The sequence below is a fragment of the Gadus morhua genome, chromosome 10 (assembly GCF_902167405.1).
Source record: "Gadus morhua chromosome 10, gadMor3.0, whole genome shotgun sequence".
NCBI lineage: Eukaryota > Metazoa > Chordata > Actinopteri > Gadiformes > Gadidae > Gadus > Gadus morhua.
The window spans coordinates 26,699,654-26,718,752 of record NC_044057.1 but is presented as its reverse complement, the minus strand read 5'-3'; the positions used below and the strand labels follow the sequence as shown (position 1 = coordinate 26,718,752).

The window sequence follows — 19,099 nt, the reverse complement described above, 5'->3', positions numbered from 1 at the left end:
CTGCTGGGTTAGACTCGGAATTATTTTTGACCTTTCATACGGATTCATTTAGATATATATGCAGCCTATTATGTTCGAATAGTTAAATTGGCTAACCGACAGCACTGGTAAATAGCGAAAAATAGTCTATGGAAATAAATCAAAAAGTAATAACTGAAGTCTTTGTATAAATCAATGAACGATCCGTGAATATAATAAAAAAAATTATAAAATCTCAAGATATCTATCCAGCCCTCGTGTCAATCAATCACTTGATTAATGCGCGATCCATCTGCTGCCTCCCACGTGGCCAACAGGGCGGGACATCGTGGAACACAACTTGTGGAGACAGCTTGACCCGCTGCAGGTCTCACATCCTAAACACTCACGAGCAGGGAACACCTCCTCTGGTCCATGTCCAGACCCTCACAACCTGACATTACGCACGCACTAACCTGCTCTTGTCTCCAAAACTTGAAGAATTGAACCCTTTGCTGAGAACAATACTGGACGTTATATAGATTGGTTGTTCTGCGCGGCGCTCTATAAAGTTTGAAGTCGCCTTAGCACGTTGTTGGAATTGCGAATCACCTAACGCGGACACCGACGGTTCTGAAGAGCAGGATTTCAGCATGGATACAGCGAGGGACTCGAGCGGGGAGAGTAAGCCGGGGTGCCAGTTTGCGCCCAGGTCCGGACTCCGACAGTGGCTGCCAGGGTTGCCCATCGCTCTGTGTTTGCTGTTGTCCATGAGCTCCATCGCGGTGTGTCTTTTGATGAGCGTGAAGACGTTCCAGCTGGAGAGCCGGCTGCAGACGGAGATGGACAAAATCTCAATCCTCCAGCCGTCGCACAGCGCGTTTCTGAAGGAGGATGGCACCCTGATTCCCGAGCTGAGCACCCCGATTGAAAAGCTCGTTGAAGAGGTATCAATGTCTTAAACGATAGAGGTTATCTATCACTGAAGTTGAATAAAACAACAGGTCGTTTCATTGAATTGAACTGTTTAAATGTTCACCCAGCTCGATGCGTAAAGCGCGCGTAATAGCAGAAAAGGAGCCTATGTTGCGCCAACTTTCAGCTCTACACTCGTACTGACTGCATGTTCGTATGACGACCACACTCACTTATAGCAACCTCAATATTTAATTTAGAGTATGCTTTAAAATGCATCAGAGCAAATGCATATAGCAGTGTCAATTATACGGAAACGGCACTATTTTGCGAAAATACACATTTTGTGAAATTTGATTAATTCAGACCTTTGATATAATAGACTCATCTTTAAAAAAAAAAAGCAGTCCCTCAAATCTAATTTGTGTCTTTATATCTTATTTTGACCTGTTTAATTGTATCGAGGCCTATGCACACCGTTTAATTGTATGCGTAAAGTACTTTCCATTATTCATATTGGTGTAATCTCTTTGTAGAAACTAACGGTGATCCCCAAACTCCGATCAGCCAGGGACGTCGCTCAGGAATGCTCCTGTCCCCCAGGTATGTCCCGTCTGTCGCTCTCTCTGTCCCCATATATTTGTCGCTGTCGCTGTATCTCACTTCCAACGTCTCTCTTTCTCACTCTTTGTTTAAACTTATCTTTGTCTCTCTCTGTCTTTCTGTCTTTCTCACATTTCTCATTCTGTCTCTCTGACTCTCCCTCCTTTGTTTTGTCTCACTTTATTTATACATATGTCGGCTGCTAAGTGGTTCAGAGCAGGTGAAAGCAGTCACACAACTGAAATTCCTGAACCACTTTCAATGCATTCCACTTTCCAGTCTGATAGACCGCCGTGTCTAGATTACCGGCTGATTTGGGTCCAGCTTGTTGATTCAGAGTGTGTGTGTGTGTGTGTGTGTGTGTGTGTGTGTGTGTGTGTGTGTGTGTGTGTGTGTGTGTGTGTGTGTGTGTGTGTGTGTGTGTGTGTGTGTGTGTGTGTGTGTGTGTGTGTGTGACAGCGCTACATTTCTTATATCGCCGTTTCCTACGCTGAGCTGGACGGCTCCAGTAAAGCTCATTACTCAGGATATAAAACCACCAATAAGCCAGGGGTCTTTCCTTCAGACCAAACCCCATCGCACCTTTTCTTCGTCCTGCATTCTCCCCCAAATCCCTTAAAGTCTCTCTTCATTGTATCAGATGTAGTCCTTCCCTGTCCGGTCCATTACCGCCTTTCTGCAGAGTTACAAGGTCTCAGTGTTGCAACACGACTCCGCCACAACTATTCCCCAACTCTATTTAAAGTCCTCTCTCAGCAGCGCGGACCCCAAGTGTGGCGTGCGTCGGCCGTAGAAACAACAGAGGGTTTTGTTTGAGGCGGGTTCAGCGAACCCCTGCGGACATGTTGTTTTCTTTTGGGACTGTTGTTTCTGCTGTCTTTTTTTTTCCTCTGTGTTTCTTTCTTTTATTGTGCCATTTCCCGGCAATTAGATTGCTCAACTCAGACCTGTTAACATTTATGTGCAAACGTGTTTGTTTGCTGAGCGGCTCGGGTTAGACCGGGCCCAGCTCGGGTTAGACCGGGCCCGGCTCGGGTTAGACCGGGGGGGGGTTGCTTAATTGAAGTATTTAATTGTAGTCCTTTTGGTTTTACCAAAGCCAAAACTCAATGTGTTCGTTTATTCATGTATTCATATATTTATTCAATCATCTCTGACTTCTATATTTCCCCTGATAAGAAATATTTTACACACGCATCCTCAAAGAGGTGTGTGTGTGTGTGTGTGTGTGTGTGTGTGTGTGTGTGTGTGTGTGTGTGTGTGTGTGTGTGTGTGTGTGTGTGTGTGTGTGTGTGTGTGTGTGTGTGTGTGTGTGTGTGTGTGTGTGTGTCCGAGCCTTTGAGGGGCCGACAACGGCACCTCTCTCGACATGAAGCGATCAGAGGAGGCCAATGGCTTCTGCAGACTCTCTGCATGAAACCCAAGCTCTCTCAGAGCCGACACCAGGCACGCCGGTATTCCTGTGTGTGTGTGTGTGTGTGTGCGGTATTCCTGTGTGTGTGTGTGTGCGTCAGTGTGTGTCTGTGTGCTCCTTCTCACACCTTCTCAGTATGAGGTGTTTTTTATTTTTATTTTAGTTCTTCATGCACTCGCGTTGGGGACCCAACAGGGGCAGCAGGTTTAACGTTGGCTCGTAAAACGACCCCTGAGACGACTCCTGTTGTCCACCGTTTACTGTCTCTGTGTGGCGGGGCTCGGAGAGGCCGGAGTAGGACCGGGACCCTGGGTCAGATCAGAGGTGGCCCGAGGCTCTCTGTTGGGCCTCAGAGGCCGTTGAGACGAGGACAGCCGCTGCCACAGAGGGAGCGGCGAGGCGAGGCGAGGCCGTGCCTCTCGTCTCCGCGAGCCTCCCTCTGCCACACAGCTTCAGGTGTTTGCAATTAATACTCCCCAGCACCTCTACATGCGATGTACGTGCACACACACACACACTGACATGCACACTGACGCACACAATCACACAGGCAGACTTGTTAGTTAAAGCGCCGACATGTTACACACACACACACACACACACACACACACACACACACACACACACACACACACACACACACACACACACACACACACACACACACACACACACACACACACACACACACACACACACGTACCCCCCGTACCATATTAGAACCATGTGTAGTCTGTGGGGGGAGTGTATTGTCATCCCTGCAATTAGCATTAAAGTTCCATTTAACGGCCTCACTACAGACCCAGAGCGCAGCGTTTCTCCCCGTACTGGGCACCGCTCCAAAGCCGAGCCCCAGCCGGGCCGTACCTTTTAATACCTGAGCTGGGCCGGGCCCCCCCACACCCCCACCCACTGCCTCCTGAATCCTCAAGCTAAGCGTTTCTTCTCAGGGCTATCTACAGACGGCATGATGAGGGGCCTGAGTTAATGTCGCTGCAGGGGCCCCGAGGCCGGCAGCACACGCCTGCCACTCGAACACATCCCAACAGCCACAACATGCCTTCACTTCCACCGTCACAGAGAGCTCAGATAATTAGAAAGAAAAACCTTCTTCTTTGATCCGTGGCATACCCTGGGTCTGATAAAGTCTGCGAATGATTTTTAAGGTTTTGTGTGTGTGTGCGTGTGTCAGGAGTGTGTGTGTGTGTGTCAGGAGTGTGTGTGTGTGTGTCAGGAGTGTGTGTGTGTGTGTGTCAGGAGTGTGTTTGTCAGGAGTTTGTGTGTGTGTGTGTGTGCCAGGGGTGCCATAGGTCAGACCACTAGCTGTGAGATGGGATCGATTACCATCAGATAAGAATTAATTTAGCCGCTTAGAGATTGTGTGTGTGTGTGTGTGTGTGTGTGTGTGTGTGTGTGTGTGTGTGTGTGTGTGTGTGTGTGTGTGTGTGTGTGTGTGTGTGTGTGTGTGTGTGTGTGTGTGTGTGTCCGTCCCTTGCAGCTCCACAGCGTTCCAACATACAGAATGAATAATAAGTTATTATATGGATCCCTTAGGAGAACCAGCAGCCGGTAATACCGAGGTATGGGGGGGGCGGGGGGTGCATGAACCCTGCTGACCCCCAGCTCCCGGCCTCTGTGCTGGAGGGGCTAACTATAGGGGTACTTCCACACAAAGGAAGGATCGCCCCCTTACGCCTGGGGCTTCGGTGGATTGGAAAGCTGTAGTAAAACAAAGACAGGAAGTGAGCTGAATATGTCGTGCAACGTGCATCAGCTTTCCCCCGTAGGAAAGTAACAGATCCCATGTAAAGATCAACTAATGGCCTGTTTTTAATTGGGCGTACGGTACGGGATGGGAAGTAGTTCCCCCCCAACGGGGGAGTGGGGTCAGTGTCTGCCGCAGCGGAACATGTTTGTAGCTGAATGCATCGGGTTGCTTGGATGTTGGAACATGCATGCGTGCCGGCACCACCCAGGCCTCACATGATCAGTATCAAGCCGCACACGGGGCCTGTAACGCGGGTGTGTATTTGTTTTGGTGTCTGCAGGCCCGGAGCACATGTTCCAGCGTCTGGTTCAGAGGCGCGCTGCTTGTTGCTATGAATTCATAGTGCATGAAGTCAGCCGTGAGGAGGGTTAAGGCCCACCAGCCAGGTGCCTTATTACATTAGGCTGCCGGGGCAGGATATTCCCAACCAGGGAGCAAAACATACAGTTTAGAACATACGTGCACCGTGCACATGCACGCACACATATGCACGCCCGCACACATGCACCGTGCACATGCACGCACAAATATGCACGCACGCACACATGCACACACATGCACATGCACACACACGCACACAAATACACAAACACATACACAAACGCATATTTCTGCTGCTAGTTAAACAATCTATGACCCAAGACTGAACATATTGTGTCGGTTTTGACTGAAGGACTTGTTTTAAGTGGGTTGATGATTTTGGCTGTCATTTTATCATTTTGGGACTTTATTTGAAACTGAGATAATCTCGAGTGTGTAAACTGATGATGGGGAGGATGATGATGATGGAGGACAAAGAGGGGTGATATGTTCTTCTTCATACGATGACTAAAGACTCAGTAGGACATATCTGCATGTCACATGTACACCTTGACCTTTTAGGTAGCACACGGTGTGTGTGTGTGTGTGTGTGTGTGTGTGTGTGTGTGTGTGTGTGTGTGTGTGTGTGTGAGACACACTGCCCCTCTCTGTCCATCATCAGCCATCTTATTAAGGTTAGCTTTGTAAAAGCAGGCTGTTTAGCAGCGGGCCCTGCTAGCACATTCTTCCACTCCGAAGGTAAACAGCTGTGAGCTGGCGGCCCAGAGAGGAGCAGAGGGTAGGACGTGGTTGAGAGCAGGACGAGACATGGATGAAACCCATGCTCACACACACACACACACACACACACACACACACACACACACACACACACACACACACACACACACACACACACACGGAGGCTTTCTTAGGGGGTAGTTAGCGGTCGACAAAATGTCCCCCTTATTGTCGGGGCAAATAAACACTGGGGCAGTTAGTGACTCCTGTCTGCATGCAGCAGCGCCTGGTATAGAATGTGGCCGGAGATATCAGCGATGACAGAAGAAAGCATTATAAATAAAAAAACAGATGGATATTTAAAAAACGGACAGATTAAATTATTATTTTTCCATTCATGCGCACGTTGTAAATGCCAATACATCCCCATCATATAAGAAGTCGTAAAAAGCAAAGCAAAAACAAAACCCCACATGTGTGTTAAAAGCATAAACTTTCACAGTGTACTTAAAGCGAGACCTCAGAGTCGGTATACAGCAACAAGCCGTTATATATAAGAGCCTATCACCTTTCTGTTTCAACCGGGCCGTGTAAATCCCTTTCCCACCTGACGCTAACACAGTTGTTAAATAAAGTTGTAAAAGATGAGAAAGAAGGATTCCCTGATGAGATGAAGAAATCCCCACAGATGCTTTATGTATCAGCACTCTGATACGAGTCCTCGATCTTCATGAAGCAAGAACTGTGGAAACCAGAGTTTAAACATGTGCAGTTCACTTGAAAGAATCAGGTTAGCAAGTGAATGAATCAAGTTAAGACAACACAAAAAACGTGTTCTATGTTGTCCAAGATATTTTTACAGTGTACGTTATGATAGCGTCATGTTTTCAGAATGATATTGTTCGAATTATCAATATATACGTAAGCTTTAGAATAACAAATGTGCCCACTGACACTTGGGGAACACTTAATAATGGTGTTCCCTCGTAATTTCCGCCATTATCCTATTAGCAAAAGTGGTTCCAAAAACAAAGGCTTTCCAAAATCAATTTTCCCTTTTAAAAAAAAATCGTATTTTAAAAATGTAATGAGATAATTACGATAATTGTATTTAATTTAAACCTGCCACGTATCATTCTATCGTTCTATCTGAATCACAGTTTTTTTTAATGAAAGGATATTGAGCTCGGCCAACATGGAAGCCATTATGGTGTTTGGGTTTCATTATCACAAGTGGCAGGTGACAAGGTGAACAGGCCTTTAATTGTGTAATGGAAAAGTATTGGAACACCTCCCGGCCAGCCTGGTCTCTGGCCGGCTGACAGGTGGGGGATTAAACGCTCCCTCGACGTGGCTAAGAGTGTGTATAAACCTGTTTGTTCATTTAGCTCAACTTAACAGGGCGAGGATGTAAGGAGGCCTAAATAAACAGTGAACACACGCACGCGCGCACACGCACGCACGCGCGCACACGCACGCACGCACGCACGCACGCAGAGAGAGAGATATCCTACCGATGTGTGACCCCCTGTTGTGACCCCCGGGTGACCCCGTGGTGCTGACCTTTGACCTCTTAGTGCCGCCTAACGTGTGAGCTGAAGCTGTGATCCTGTCAGCGCTGATGAAGGGCAGCCTCAGTGCAGTACAGAGTGCTACACAGGGCCAGAGGATCTGCTGAACCCGGCCATACCTGCCCCGCCCGCTGGGCCCTCAGCAGGCTGACACCACGCCTCTGGACAAATGAACCCAGACGGCTTCTCTTGATGGGAACCCAGGATTCCCTGCTAGGCTATGGATTAATCGGAAGATGGGAGAACATGTCATTGCGATCCGTATCTCATTGCGATCACGCGTCCTGTTCTGGCCGGACTCATGCTCTAGAGTTTAGATAAGTCCCCAGACGGTTTCGCTCTGTGCTGCTTGAAGCCCCCCCTGGACAGTGTGAACCCCCCTCCGTCCAGCCCTCAGACAGGCCTGTCACTCTGCCAGCACCTGTTTTAATGAGCGCTACGCTCGTAAAAAAAGCCCGGGGCCGGTATTTGCTTTGTTTTTGAGTGTGAAGGAGACGGAGGCTTCGCTGGCTGTTATTTAGCCGTGATGTGGTCCTGGTCTCGACCACCCTGCCACCACAACACCACCACTCAGGGAGACAGTGCAACCAGTCGGCCTCTCCTCTGAGGCCTAAACATCTCCTCTCTCTCCGTCTCTGTCTCTTTGTCTTTTCTCTGTGTGTCTGTGTGTCTCACTCTCTGTCTCTCTCTCTCTCTCTCTGTCTCTGTGTCTGTGTCTGTGTGTGCCTTTCTTGTTCTTCATCTTCCTTAGCTGCATGCATGTGTTTCCCCATTGCTGAGGAGCTCATGTTAAACAGCTTATGCTAAATGTACGTCTCTCCGGCAGTCAGTCCGTCATGTCGGCCACGTGTATACATTAGGAGGTCCGGGAGAAAGCGACGGGGCAATGTCTATCTGCTGATACTGTAAACAGACAAGATGGAAGATGAGAGAGGGCCATTGGATTTGGAGATGTTTAAAGGGGGCCCCTCTGCCCCCCGCCTCCTGTCAGGTGGCCCACTCCTTACCACAAGTTAATGACCCGCTCCGCAAAAAGGACAAGTGAGTCAAAGCGTTTCACTCTGCCCTCGAGGGAAAGGCCTTTCTTCTGCCCGCCGGCTCATAACTCACACGTTCCCCGCCCTGTCAAACGCTCCGTACGGAACCTCTCCCAAAGCAGTCGCCCTTCTAATGACATGCTCGCCTTTTGGTTCCGTGCCTTTTAGGGGCCGTGGTGAACCTTCTTTGGGGGGGGGGGGATGACAAAGAGAGCTAGCGAGTCAAACGGAGGAGGGTGAGAGCTACCGCTCTGAGCCGGGGCTCGTCCGCTCGGCGAACGGTAACCAGCTAGGACACGGAGACGCCCGTCGCTCAGGAGCTAGAGACACAACAGATTCGGAGCACGACCACAGCGGCGGTGGTTAAGCTATCGCTGTCGGTGCGCGTCAGACAGCCTGTCAGACGCCCGGACGGCCTAATTCACTCCTGGGTTTTTTCCCGATCCTTTTTCTTTTTATAACACGTCTCCTCCCGGCGGCCCGGTGTCTGTTTGTAATTATTTCTACGTTGGTATTACTCTGTCTCGCTGAGTTGGATCCGATGCCAAGAAAGCCACAATGGAGCGCAGTGAGCCATAACCGAGGCAGCGAAGTCTTGCCTGGCGTGCGTGCGTGCGTGCGTGCTCGTGTGTGTGTGTGTGTCTCCAGATGGACGGACGGTGTGGTGATAACAGGTGTTAAGTGAGTGCTAGGCGGATGTGTTAATGACCCTAGCCCTCGTGGAGGGGTTGCAGCCGCTGGTCGTACGCGGGCGGCCATGTTGACACCACTGCTGCGCAACGCACAACTGCTCCCAAACAGACGGAGACACAGATGTGCGTGTGTGTGTGTTTGTGCACGCCTGTGAGCGTTGTTTGTGTGCGTATATGTTTACCGGCAGGTTTCATAAGTACAAAATACAGCACACATGTTGTTCCCGCCATGTCCATGTGGATTCATGGATATGTATTAAGCAGTAATGGATGTGAATTTGTATGTTTGTGTGTGTGTCCCTGTGTGCGTTTACATGTGTGTGTTCATGTGTACATGCCACGAGCGAGCATGCCAGTAAGTGCACGTGGTTTGTCGGTGTGATTGGATCCATGCATGGGTCGCCTGCACAATGCGTCCGAGCCACATCACGAGGGGGGGGGGGTTATAGCGAGTACCTCCAGGTATAAGGCCCAGGGTTCAACGATAATCACAGCTGTGGTCCCAGTGCTGTTGCGCTTTTTATCAGCACTCATGGAATGCCTCTTGTCCAATGAAATCACTCGGTCGGAACGAACCATTTTGTGTGTGTGTGTGTGTGTGTGTGTGTGTGTGTGTGTGTGTGTGTGTGTGTGTGTGTGTGTGTGTGTGTGTGTGTGTGTGTGTGTGTGTGTGTGTGTGTGTGTCACGCAGTAGACCCTCTCTCCGTGGAGCAGTGATGGTCTGTGTATGTGAGCGCGGAAGTGTCCCTGTGTGTACGGCAGCCGCCCCAGCCCGTATGATGGACTACGGGCTCCAGGCCGCTCTGCTCCTCTGGGTAACGTCCTCAGCCCCTCCATCGGTCCCCCTGAGTGCAGGGGTGAGGGGGGGGGGGGGGGGGGGGGGGGGGGGGGGGGGGGGCTGTATATCACAGACGTCCAGTCAGCTTAGATTACACACAATCTAAATGGAACATGTGGACACCGTTTAAACCCCCCCCCCCCCCCCCCCCCCAACATTATTTTTAACATAACATAACATGGCCAATGTAGTGAAGGCATTCAGTCTCTCTTTGAAGAAAGAGACGTAGAGAAGACGGTTTGTTTTAATTGTATTTTTTTTTTACGTCCTTTGATCTTGTTGTGTATGCAAGTCTTATCGGGTTAAATAACTTTAAATTTGTGTATTTTTTTTAATTGTTGGATAGAATTAAAACCTTGTAGGAGTTCATCTCAGCAGACCGCTGTGTGTGTCCGTCTGCTTTTTCTTTTGCAATCTGCACCTATTTGTGTGACTGTGTTCACGGCAAGAAGAATGCATGCAGTGGCTGCACAATTAGCACAGCTAACTAAAAATGCGTGCAGCTTATTAGCATATGTTTATGTGTGTATGTCTGCGTACATCCAGGCTAGACGCTGCCACGGTTCACAGGCCGTCTAGCCACACATGGGGCCAGGAAAGGGATAATGAGCCTATCAAATTAAGAAGACAAAATACCCAAATTAAAATGCACGCACGCAGGCATGCACACACACACACACACACGCACACACACACGCACACGCACACGCACTTGCACACACACACACACACACACACACACAAATGCACAGAGACCTGCACACAGACCTACACACACACACTGCTGTGTGGTGCGGCGTGCCAAGACAGGATCTCTACACCACCATGGTTGCCATTATCAGATCCTCCATAATTGCCGTTCATAAGCCTCAAAGCCACGCTCACATTGGGACCCAAGTCTCGTCCTCATTGGACATCCTTATTTATTTCCAATGCGCTCTCTTCATGTGGTTGTGATTGAGGGACCTGGGACAGAGACGGAAGAGGGGGTGCAATGTGAATCCGATCAAGGGAAAGACCTATAGGGCCCAAGTGAAGTAATGTGTACACATGTTGTAATGCACTCGTATATCCCCAGGCCCTCTGTGCTGGGATAGCCGTGTCACTTAGTGTTGCAGCATTGTGTTGTATGTCTTGATGAATTAAGGGGTACTCGTCCTGCAGGGTCTTACCCCTCGGCCCCATATGATTCTGTTTTGATCCGGAACAATGAGGGAGGATTTGATCCGAGCGTCTGTGTTTACGGTTAGTGCTGGCCTTGCCAAAATGCCCTCAGAGTGTCTTGGAGCGCACAACTTGCCAATAGAGAATTGATGGTTCATTGTGCGGACTGTGAACGATGTTGTTGAGAAACGCAGCCAAACCATCAGTGATGAATTCCTCGCTCGAGTAGTCGAGACCATGTTGAGCCCGAGCCTCCGAGAGCTTCTGATACCGCCGGGAAGCAGAGACCAACGCAGAGAGAGGGAGAGAACGTTGGCTCTTAAGGTGATTCAAAGGCAGTGGCAGTAATTATGACACTTTACTTCTCCTTCATGCTCTCCTCCTTGCTTTTGCTTACTGTCACTCACTCACTCACTCACTCACTCACTCACTCACTCACTCACTCACTCACTCACTCACTCACTCACTCACTCACTCACTCACTCACCCACCCACTCACTCACACGTTCATCCACCATCCGACAGCAACAGCAAACCCCAATGCAAAGCAGACTACACCACGGAGCCACCATGAAATGATGAGGTTGTGTTTACCAGCAGAGAGTTGATGTGTCCTGATTGCTGGGCTCAGCTTCTGCCACTCAAGGAAGAGACAACAATAGACGAGGCTCTCAGATGTCCATCCTTGCTCTTCTGTACCTTGCTATTTCAAACAGAAAGCGTGTGTGTGTGTGTGTGTGTGTGTTTGTGTGTGTGTGTGTGTGTGTGTGTGTGTGTGTGTGTGTGTGTGTGTGTGTGTGTGTGTGTGTGTGTGTGTGTGTGTGTGTGTGTGTGTGGAGACCACGCGGTGTCTGGCAGGGAGGAAGCTGGGAGCTGGGTCCGTTGAGGACCTGTTGGGGGTCCATGGGGGGGGGGGGGGCTGCAGACATCTTGTGTACCCCAAGCAAACAGGCCAGATAAGATCAGAGCGGAGTGAACGCAGCTGGGAGGCCCTTCCTGACCTCACCCCCACGTCTCCGCCTCTCTCACATTCCTCCCCCCCCTCTCTCTCTCTGCCCCCAGACTCCCCCGTGTCACTTTCCACCCCCCCCCCCCCCCCCCTCTATTATCCTGCACTTCTTCTAACCCTCCCCGCGACCACTGGCGTTCCTCCATTCATCTCCCCCGTGCGCCCCAAACAGAATCCCATGAACTCGTCTGACATTTTGACATTCTCATGATGTTTCCGGCCGTCCTTCTCGTCTTTCAAACACATCGCGCCCCACCCTCACCCCCCCCCACCCCTACCGATCCCCCTAGGGGGGGGGGGGGGGGGGGGTCAGCTGTCTCAGCGTGTAGCCGCGCGGTGCGCGTCGTTATTACCAGCCTCGCTCCTCGCATCCTCTCCTGTCCGTCCGTCCGTCCCCGGACGGCCCCGCCGCACGCCACCGCAACCAGGGGGTCCTTCTGAGAAGAAAGACGTGTGTGTGGGGGGGGGGGGGGGGGGGGTCTCTGTGTGTGTGTGTGTGTGTGTGTGTGTGTGTGTGTATGTGTGTCTCGGAGTGTGTATCAAAGGAGAGGAGCAGAGGAACATGTGGCCGCCACGGCGTGGCTGTGATGTCATTCCAGGGCGTATGAATCGCCGCTTTAAGATATGTTGTGCACTGACGCCGGCAGACGGTCCGTGGAGGTGGAGCGCGGGGGCTATAAAGGGGGCCCCACAGGGGACGGGGCCCCACAGGGGACGGGGCGGTACAGCGGGCAGCTGTCCTCGCCCTCTCTCTCGCTGACATGCCATCCCAGACTCTTTTAGCCTCTTGTGCCTTCCTGCCCTGATGCCTTGATCACCGCCCGTATCCATGTAGCAAACGCTCGGAGTGCCTGAAGCATCTCTCTCTCTCTCGCTCTCTCTCTCTCTCTCTCTCTCTCTCGCTCTCGCTCTCGCTCTCGCTCTCTCTCGCTCTCGCTCTCTCTGTCTCTCTCTGTCCCTCTCTCTCTCTCTCTCTCGCTCTCGCTCTCGCTCTCTCTGTCTCTCTCGCTCTCGCTCTCGCTCTCGCTCTCTGTCTCTCTCTGTCTCTCTCAAGGCATCTTGCACAGTGAATTCCGATTACGTAGATGGGCGATATCAGCCATACTCTCCTCCCTGTGTCTGTTTTCTAATAACTGTACCTTCCAGGAAGCGTGAACAGTCTGCCCCCTGTTGTTTGTTCAGCTCATAGCCCGAACCCCCCCAGTAGTTGGCCTATAACTCCCTGACCTCTTGACCCCCCGTCTGCACCAGAGCCTTGTAAACCCCCCCACCCAACCCCCCCCACCCTTTACACCACCCACTACTTAGCGGTTCTACGGTCCGGGTCAGGACGCCAGATGCCAGCCCCTCCTCCAAAACACGCCAGACCTCCATCCCCTCCCCACCCCACCCCCCGGCCTTGATTACCCTCCCCCCTCCCCCCCCGCCCCCCCGACCAGACCAGCCCCCCCCCAGGGAGGACCGCTCCATCAGCAGCCCGGCCCCCCGCTGGCCTTGGGTCACGGGTCACTCAGGCTACTTCATGTTTTCCATGAAAACTCACACTTTCATTCAACAGGTTTCAGCGTTGCTGACATAATTGCTCAAGGGTTTTCTAATTATCAATCCATTATTAATCAATTAGCCTTTAGCCTTTTCTTTTATTTCATAAAAGATCCGCCACTTCCAGCTAGAATAGTCATTTACCACATCAGCAATGTCTAGACTGTGTTTCTGATTGGACATGCTAATATATATTTTGTAGACATTTTTCAATGAATTGAAAAAAACAGTGCTTTTCTTAAGCATAAGTGGCCCCAAACTTTTGAATGGTAGTGTGTATATGACGATGCATGGATACCAGTCACTGTAGCACGGGAACGAGAAGCATTCCTGATGATGATGATGAGCGAGGCAGATAAAGGGGTGATGAAGACCCCCCCCCCCAGCTGGGGGGGGGGGGTCTAGAATGTGAAACACAAGAATGTGTTTGAGGCGCTCTCTCCAACGTGTGCCGGGAGGTCGGTAGTCACTGAGGAGGACTGGGAGAGCTTTACCAGCCGGCGAGGTGGCCCCCGTCCACGTCCCAGACCGCACCGGCAGGCCCTTCAGCCAGCCCTGGGATGGTCATTACTGGGATCAGTTCTCTCTCTCGCTCTCTCTCTGTTTCTGCTCCGGCCCCATTGGTCCCCATGTTTGGCCCCCTCTCAAGTGTCCTGTTAGGACCATTTGAACTCCACTCCTCCATGTCCTCTTTCCTCTCCCCTTCACTCCTTCCCTCTCCTCTCTTCTCCTCTCCTCCCTTCTCTTCTCCCCTCTTCTCTCCTTACCCGCCTTACACTGTCCTCTCCTCTCTACTCATCCCCGCCCTCTCCTCTCCTTACCTCCTATCTCCTCTCTCCCCTCTCCTCTCCTCTCCTCCACCCTCTCCTCTCCTCCACCCTCTCCTCTCCTCCACCCTCTCCTCCTAGCCACGGTCCACTGCTCCTCTACCATCTTCTCCCCTCTCCTCCCTTCCCTACTCCTCCGCACGGTCCACTCCTCCTCCCCCCTCTCCTCTCCTCCCCCCTCTCCTCCTGTCCACAGCCCACTCCTCCTCTCCTCTCGTCCCTCCCCCTGTCGGTCTGCTCCTCCTCTCTGGTTCTCCCTCCTCCTGTCGGTCTGCTCCTCCTCTCTGGTTCTCTCTCCTCCTGTCGGTCTGCTCCTCCTCTCTGGTTCTCCCTCCTCCTGTCGGTCTGCTCCTCCTCTCTGGTTCTCCCTCCTCCTGTCGGTCTGCTCCTCTCCTCCCATCCCTCCTCCTGTCGGTCTGCTCCTCCTCTCTGGTTCTCCCTCCTCTCTCTCCTCTCTGTGGATGCAGATGCTGAGTGCATCAGCCCACAGCGGCTGGCTGTGGTTTAATAGGGGAACAGTAAAAGGCGCCGGCGCTGTAGAACATGCACTGCATGCACTGTTAACGCTCCCCTGAACCGGCCTGATCCTCTACCGACACTCATCTGCGTAGCTTCCTTCTGCTTTTATACGTCCCTCTTTTACACAGTAGCTAGACTTCCTGTCTCTCTCTGTCTGTCTCTCACTCGCTTTATCTCGCTCTCGCTCTCGTTCTCAATCTCACGCTCGCTCTTGCTCTCGCTCTGGTTCTCGCTCTCGCTCTCGTGCTCGCTCTTGCTCTCGCTGTCTCTCTGTGTGTCTCTGACCATCTTTATGATGAAGGACATATTACTGAATCCTCATCCCTGGCGGTTGAGGGTGTTTGTGGGTAAGGCAGTCGGTCGCTGTGAGGCCTCAGAAACACATGTTAAATGGAGCGTTGTCAAGCGGGCGTCTTGGCCGGTCATTGTGGTTCTGTAGTCTGTTAACATACCACCCATGTGGGCCGGATTTAAACAGATGGCCTCGGGCCAGTTAAAAATAAGCGAGGGTAACCTTTGCAAAGTGTTGCTCATCCATGACCCCCCTCCCCCCCCCACTGTGTACAGTCCTCCTCTTTTCCACTCTCAATTCCTTGTTCTCTCTCTCTCTCTGTCTCTGACTCTCTCTCTCTCTCTCTCTCTCTCTCTCTCTCTCTCTCTCTCTCTCTCTCTCTCTCTCTCTCTCTCTCTCTCTCTCTCTCTCTCTCTCTCTCTCTCTCTCTCTCTCTCTCTCTCTGGGAGTGGTATCCTCAGAGCTATTCTCTGTGTGGATCAGAGGAGGACTCAGGTTGTTGAAACAGGAGGTGGGCTGGCTGTGGCTGCACTGGGGGAGACGCTCCAGCAGGAGGAAGTGACGGACGGACGGAGGTGTGATGGAGGAGGGGAGGGGGTCCTGATGACCGAGGCCTTGGCAGGGATAGGGTAGAGGTCACGACCCCTGGTGTGTGACAGGTGTTGGGGACGGATGCCAATGAGAGGACAGGTGACGACGGCTGTGGGGGGACACAGACACAGACACAGACACAGGAGACGGGGGTCCAGGTCCCACAACAACACATCACCAATCTGGCTTCCTGGGGTCTGCGTGTCTGCGTGTGTGCGTGGTCGCCTGTATGCGTGTGTGCGTGGTCGCCTGTATGCGTGTGTGCGTGGTCACCTGTGTGCGTGTGTGCGTGTCTGTGCTAAACAATACAAAAACAAAATGATGCAACAATGTGTTTTGGACCGGTCTGAGCCAGTGGGCTAGCAACCGATTGAACAGGTCTGACCCCGACAGGGTTTGGGCTGCGTGCTTTGCTCATGCTAATGAGGACTCCTCTGCCAAGGCAGATGAAGGTAATCATGCAGAAGGGAATCGACCTCCCTGTTGTTCCCGGGTTGACTGACAGAATCCAGGCTGTTTGTGTTCCTGTTTCGGCCAACTGGAGTTACATCCACCGGGTTCACTGCGTGGCCGTCCCGGCTTTCCGATTCATACTTGACGGAGTTCAACACAAAACTGCCAACAACGATTACGTTTGCAGTCTTTCTGTTTTTATTTGGATTTTCACCGATGTTTTCAAAGACTCTTCGTCCTGGTTTTACATCGGCGATAATAACACAAAATCATCGACTATACCGTAGCAACAACACTAAATACTAAAATGAAAGAAAGGGGATCGGGTCGCCGAAGACGGAGCCCGCGAGATAATATTGGCAGAGCTCAACACAGGCGACCTCTGACCCCCGCGCTAAAGACCCGCTGAGGCCTCTAGCTGGGGGTTTGCACGCCACCTCCGCTATCTTGAGCGACAACACCTACCTATCCCATTGAGAGGCAGACACCAGTACAACGAGAGAAAGACAGGCCGCTAGGGACCCTCACGGTGGAGGGGTGCATGATGGATGGATGGACACATGAAAGGTTACAGATGATTAAGGAGTAAAAGGAACATGCTAGGCACTCACTGACATAACCAAACTCTGTCATCTATCCATCTAGATCTGTCTCTCTCCATCTCTATCTGTCTCTCTCTATCTAGATCTGTCTCTCTCTCTATCCCTCCATATCTATCTCTGTTTGTCTCTCTCTATCTCTGTCTTTCTATCTAGATCTGTCTCTCTTTCTATCTCAATCTGTCTCGCTCTCTATCCAGATCAGCCTCCATCCCTTACTGTCTTACTTTCTTTGTCCCTTGCTCTGTCTGTGTGTTTGGGTCTCTCTCTCTATCTTTTTCTTTCCACCTCTCTATCTAGAACTGTCTCTCTTTCTATCTCTATTTCTCTATTTCTATCTCTGTATCTCTCTCTCCATCTCTATCAGTCTCTCTCTTCTCTATATGTCTCTATATCTTTGTCTGTGTCTCTATCTCTCTATATCCATCTCTGTTTCTCTGTTTATGTAATATATGTGTGTGTGACACACACACACACACACACACACACACACACACACACACACACACACACACACACACACACACACACACACACACACACACACACACACACACACACACAGTTGGCAGGGACTAATATTGACGTGTTTCGTCCTTGGTGGGAGCATCTGTTGGGAGTCGAGGTATGATGGTTGTAGTTTGGGGATTATGTGCCTTTGTGGTTGCGTGATTGTTTTTAGATTTGTGTGTGTCTCTGTCTGTGTGTTTGTGTGTGTGTGTGTGTGTTTGTATTGGTGATGGTGTGTGGGGAGGGGGGGGGTCTGGCAGATCTTCACTGAACAGACTAGGATGTGAGGCTCCATTGGGAATGCAGGGAATGCTGTGTGCCCTTTTAAAACGACCCTGTGTGTGTGTGTGTGTGTGAGAGAGAGAGAGAGAGAGAGAGAGAGAGAGAGAGAGAGAGAGAGAGAGAGAGAGAGAGAGAGAGAGAGAGAGAGAGAGAGAGAGAGAGAGAGAGAGAGAGAGAGAGAGAGAGAGAGAGAGAGAGAGAGAGAGAGAGAGAGAGAGAGAGACGCTAGGGAGGTGAGCGGCCTTGAAGAGAGTAGAAGGTTGGTAGAGTGAACAGCGTGACATCCATCCATCCAGCCGGGGGGGTGATGCTGCAGCAGTAATGTGCGTCCCACCGATACACTCCACTGGCACTGATACATTTTCCACGGCCTGGCCTTGGAAATAGGCTCCCATTACAGCGCAAGCGTGGTTCATTTACAAGGCATGCAACCTCTGAGGCCCGGCCTTCACCATGGAACTATTTCCAGTTTTTTCATTAAGATTCCCATTCTGTATCGGGTTTAATTATTAGTTGTTCTTTCGTGTGATGTCTAATTCTAATTGACGTGACTTCTGATTGGCTGCTGACACCGGACTCTGCGGCCGTGACTTTTAAATCGCACAACAGATGTTCCCTGGGGGTTCATTCAATCAAACTTTATTTAATTGTGGGTTATTTCGGTTTCGGTCGACCTTATCTGTGGTCTGCTGCTTCAACACAGAGAACCATTTGACGATTGAAAAGGAAAGGAGGGGGTGGTTGTGGAGGAGCCTCCTATTGGTAGGCCAGCAGCGCAGGGAGCTGTGCTGGGGTACTGCCTGGTGGTTGTGGAGGAGCCTCCTATTGGTAGGCCAGCAGCGCAGGGAGCTGTGCTGGGGTACTGCCTGGTGGTTGTGGAGGAGCCTCCTATTGGTGGGCCAGCAGCGCAGGGAGCTGTGCTGGGGGACTGCCGCGGTTGTCCAAGCCACAGGTCTGTTGTTATTTATGGGCTGGCCCGCCGAGAACCTTAACCTTGTGTTTAGCATCCGTCACGCTTCTTATCGCACTGAGGCTGCGGAGCGCCAGGGAGGCACTGTGTGTGTGTGTGTGTGTGTGTGTGTGTGTGTGCGTGTGCGTGTGCGTGTGTGTGTGTGTGTGTGTGCGTGCGTGCGTTGGAGACTAGGTGTGTGTGTGTGGGTGGGTGGTTGGTTTGCTGGTGATCGATCAGCTCTGCAGGCTGTTCTGAAGCCTCTCATTTCCTTGCAGTGAGAAGCAGCAGAGAGCTCCGCTGTGAGGCATAGATCAGTCTGAGGAGCACGGGGGGACGAGGGGCAGACGCTGGAGTCTTCTGCAACACAAAGTCATTCCCGCCATGCATCAGAGACTCCTGCTGTCTTCAGTAAATGTGTATGAGTGCGAATGGCTTACTGGCTGAAACCCTACCCTACTGAGAAGCAATGAGAACATTTAAGAAAAGAAGACGGACACACTTGTTGTGGTGAGAGTGCGTCGA

At 51.2% G+C, this 19,099-nt stretch overlaps 1 protein-coding gene across 1 annotated transcript in view; it reads left to right on the top strand.

Moving 5' to 3' along the window:
• Positions 1–327: 327 nt before the first annotated feature.
• Positions 328–19,099, top strand: part of LOC115552579 (collagen alpha-1(XXIII) chain-like) — a 93,570-nt gene continuing 74,798 nt past the window's right edge. Inside the window, exons 1-2 of the mRNA XM_030368812.1 lie at positions 328–905; positions 1,410–1,476. Of these exons, the coding sequence (XP_030224672.1) occupies positions 612–905; positions 1,410–1,476 (361 nt within the window). The 5' untranslated portion in view covers positions 328–611. The remainder of the gene's footprint in view (positions 906–1,409; positions 1,477–19,099) is intronic.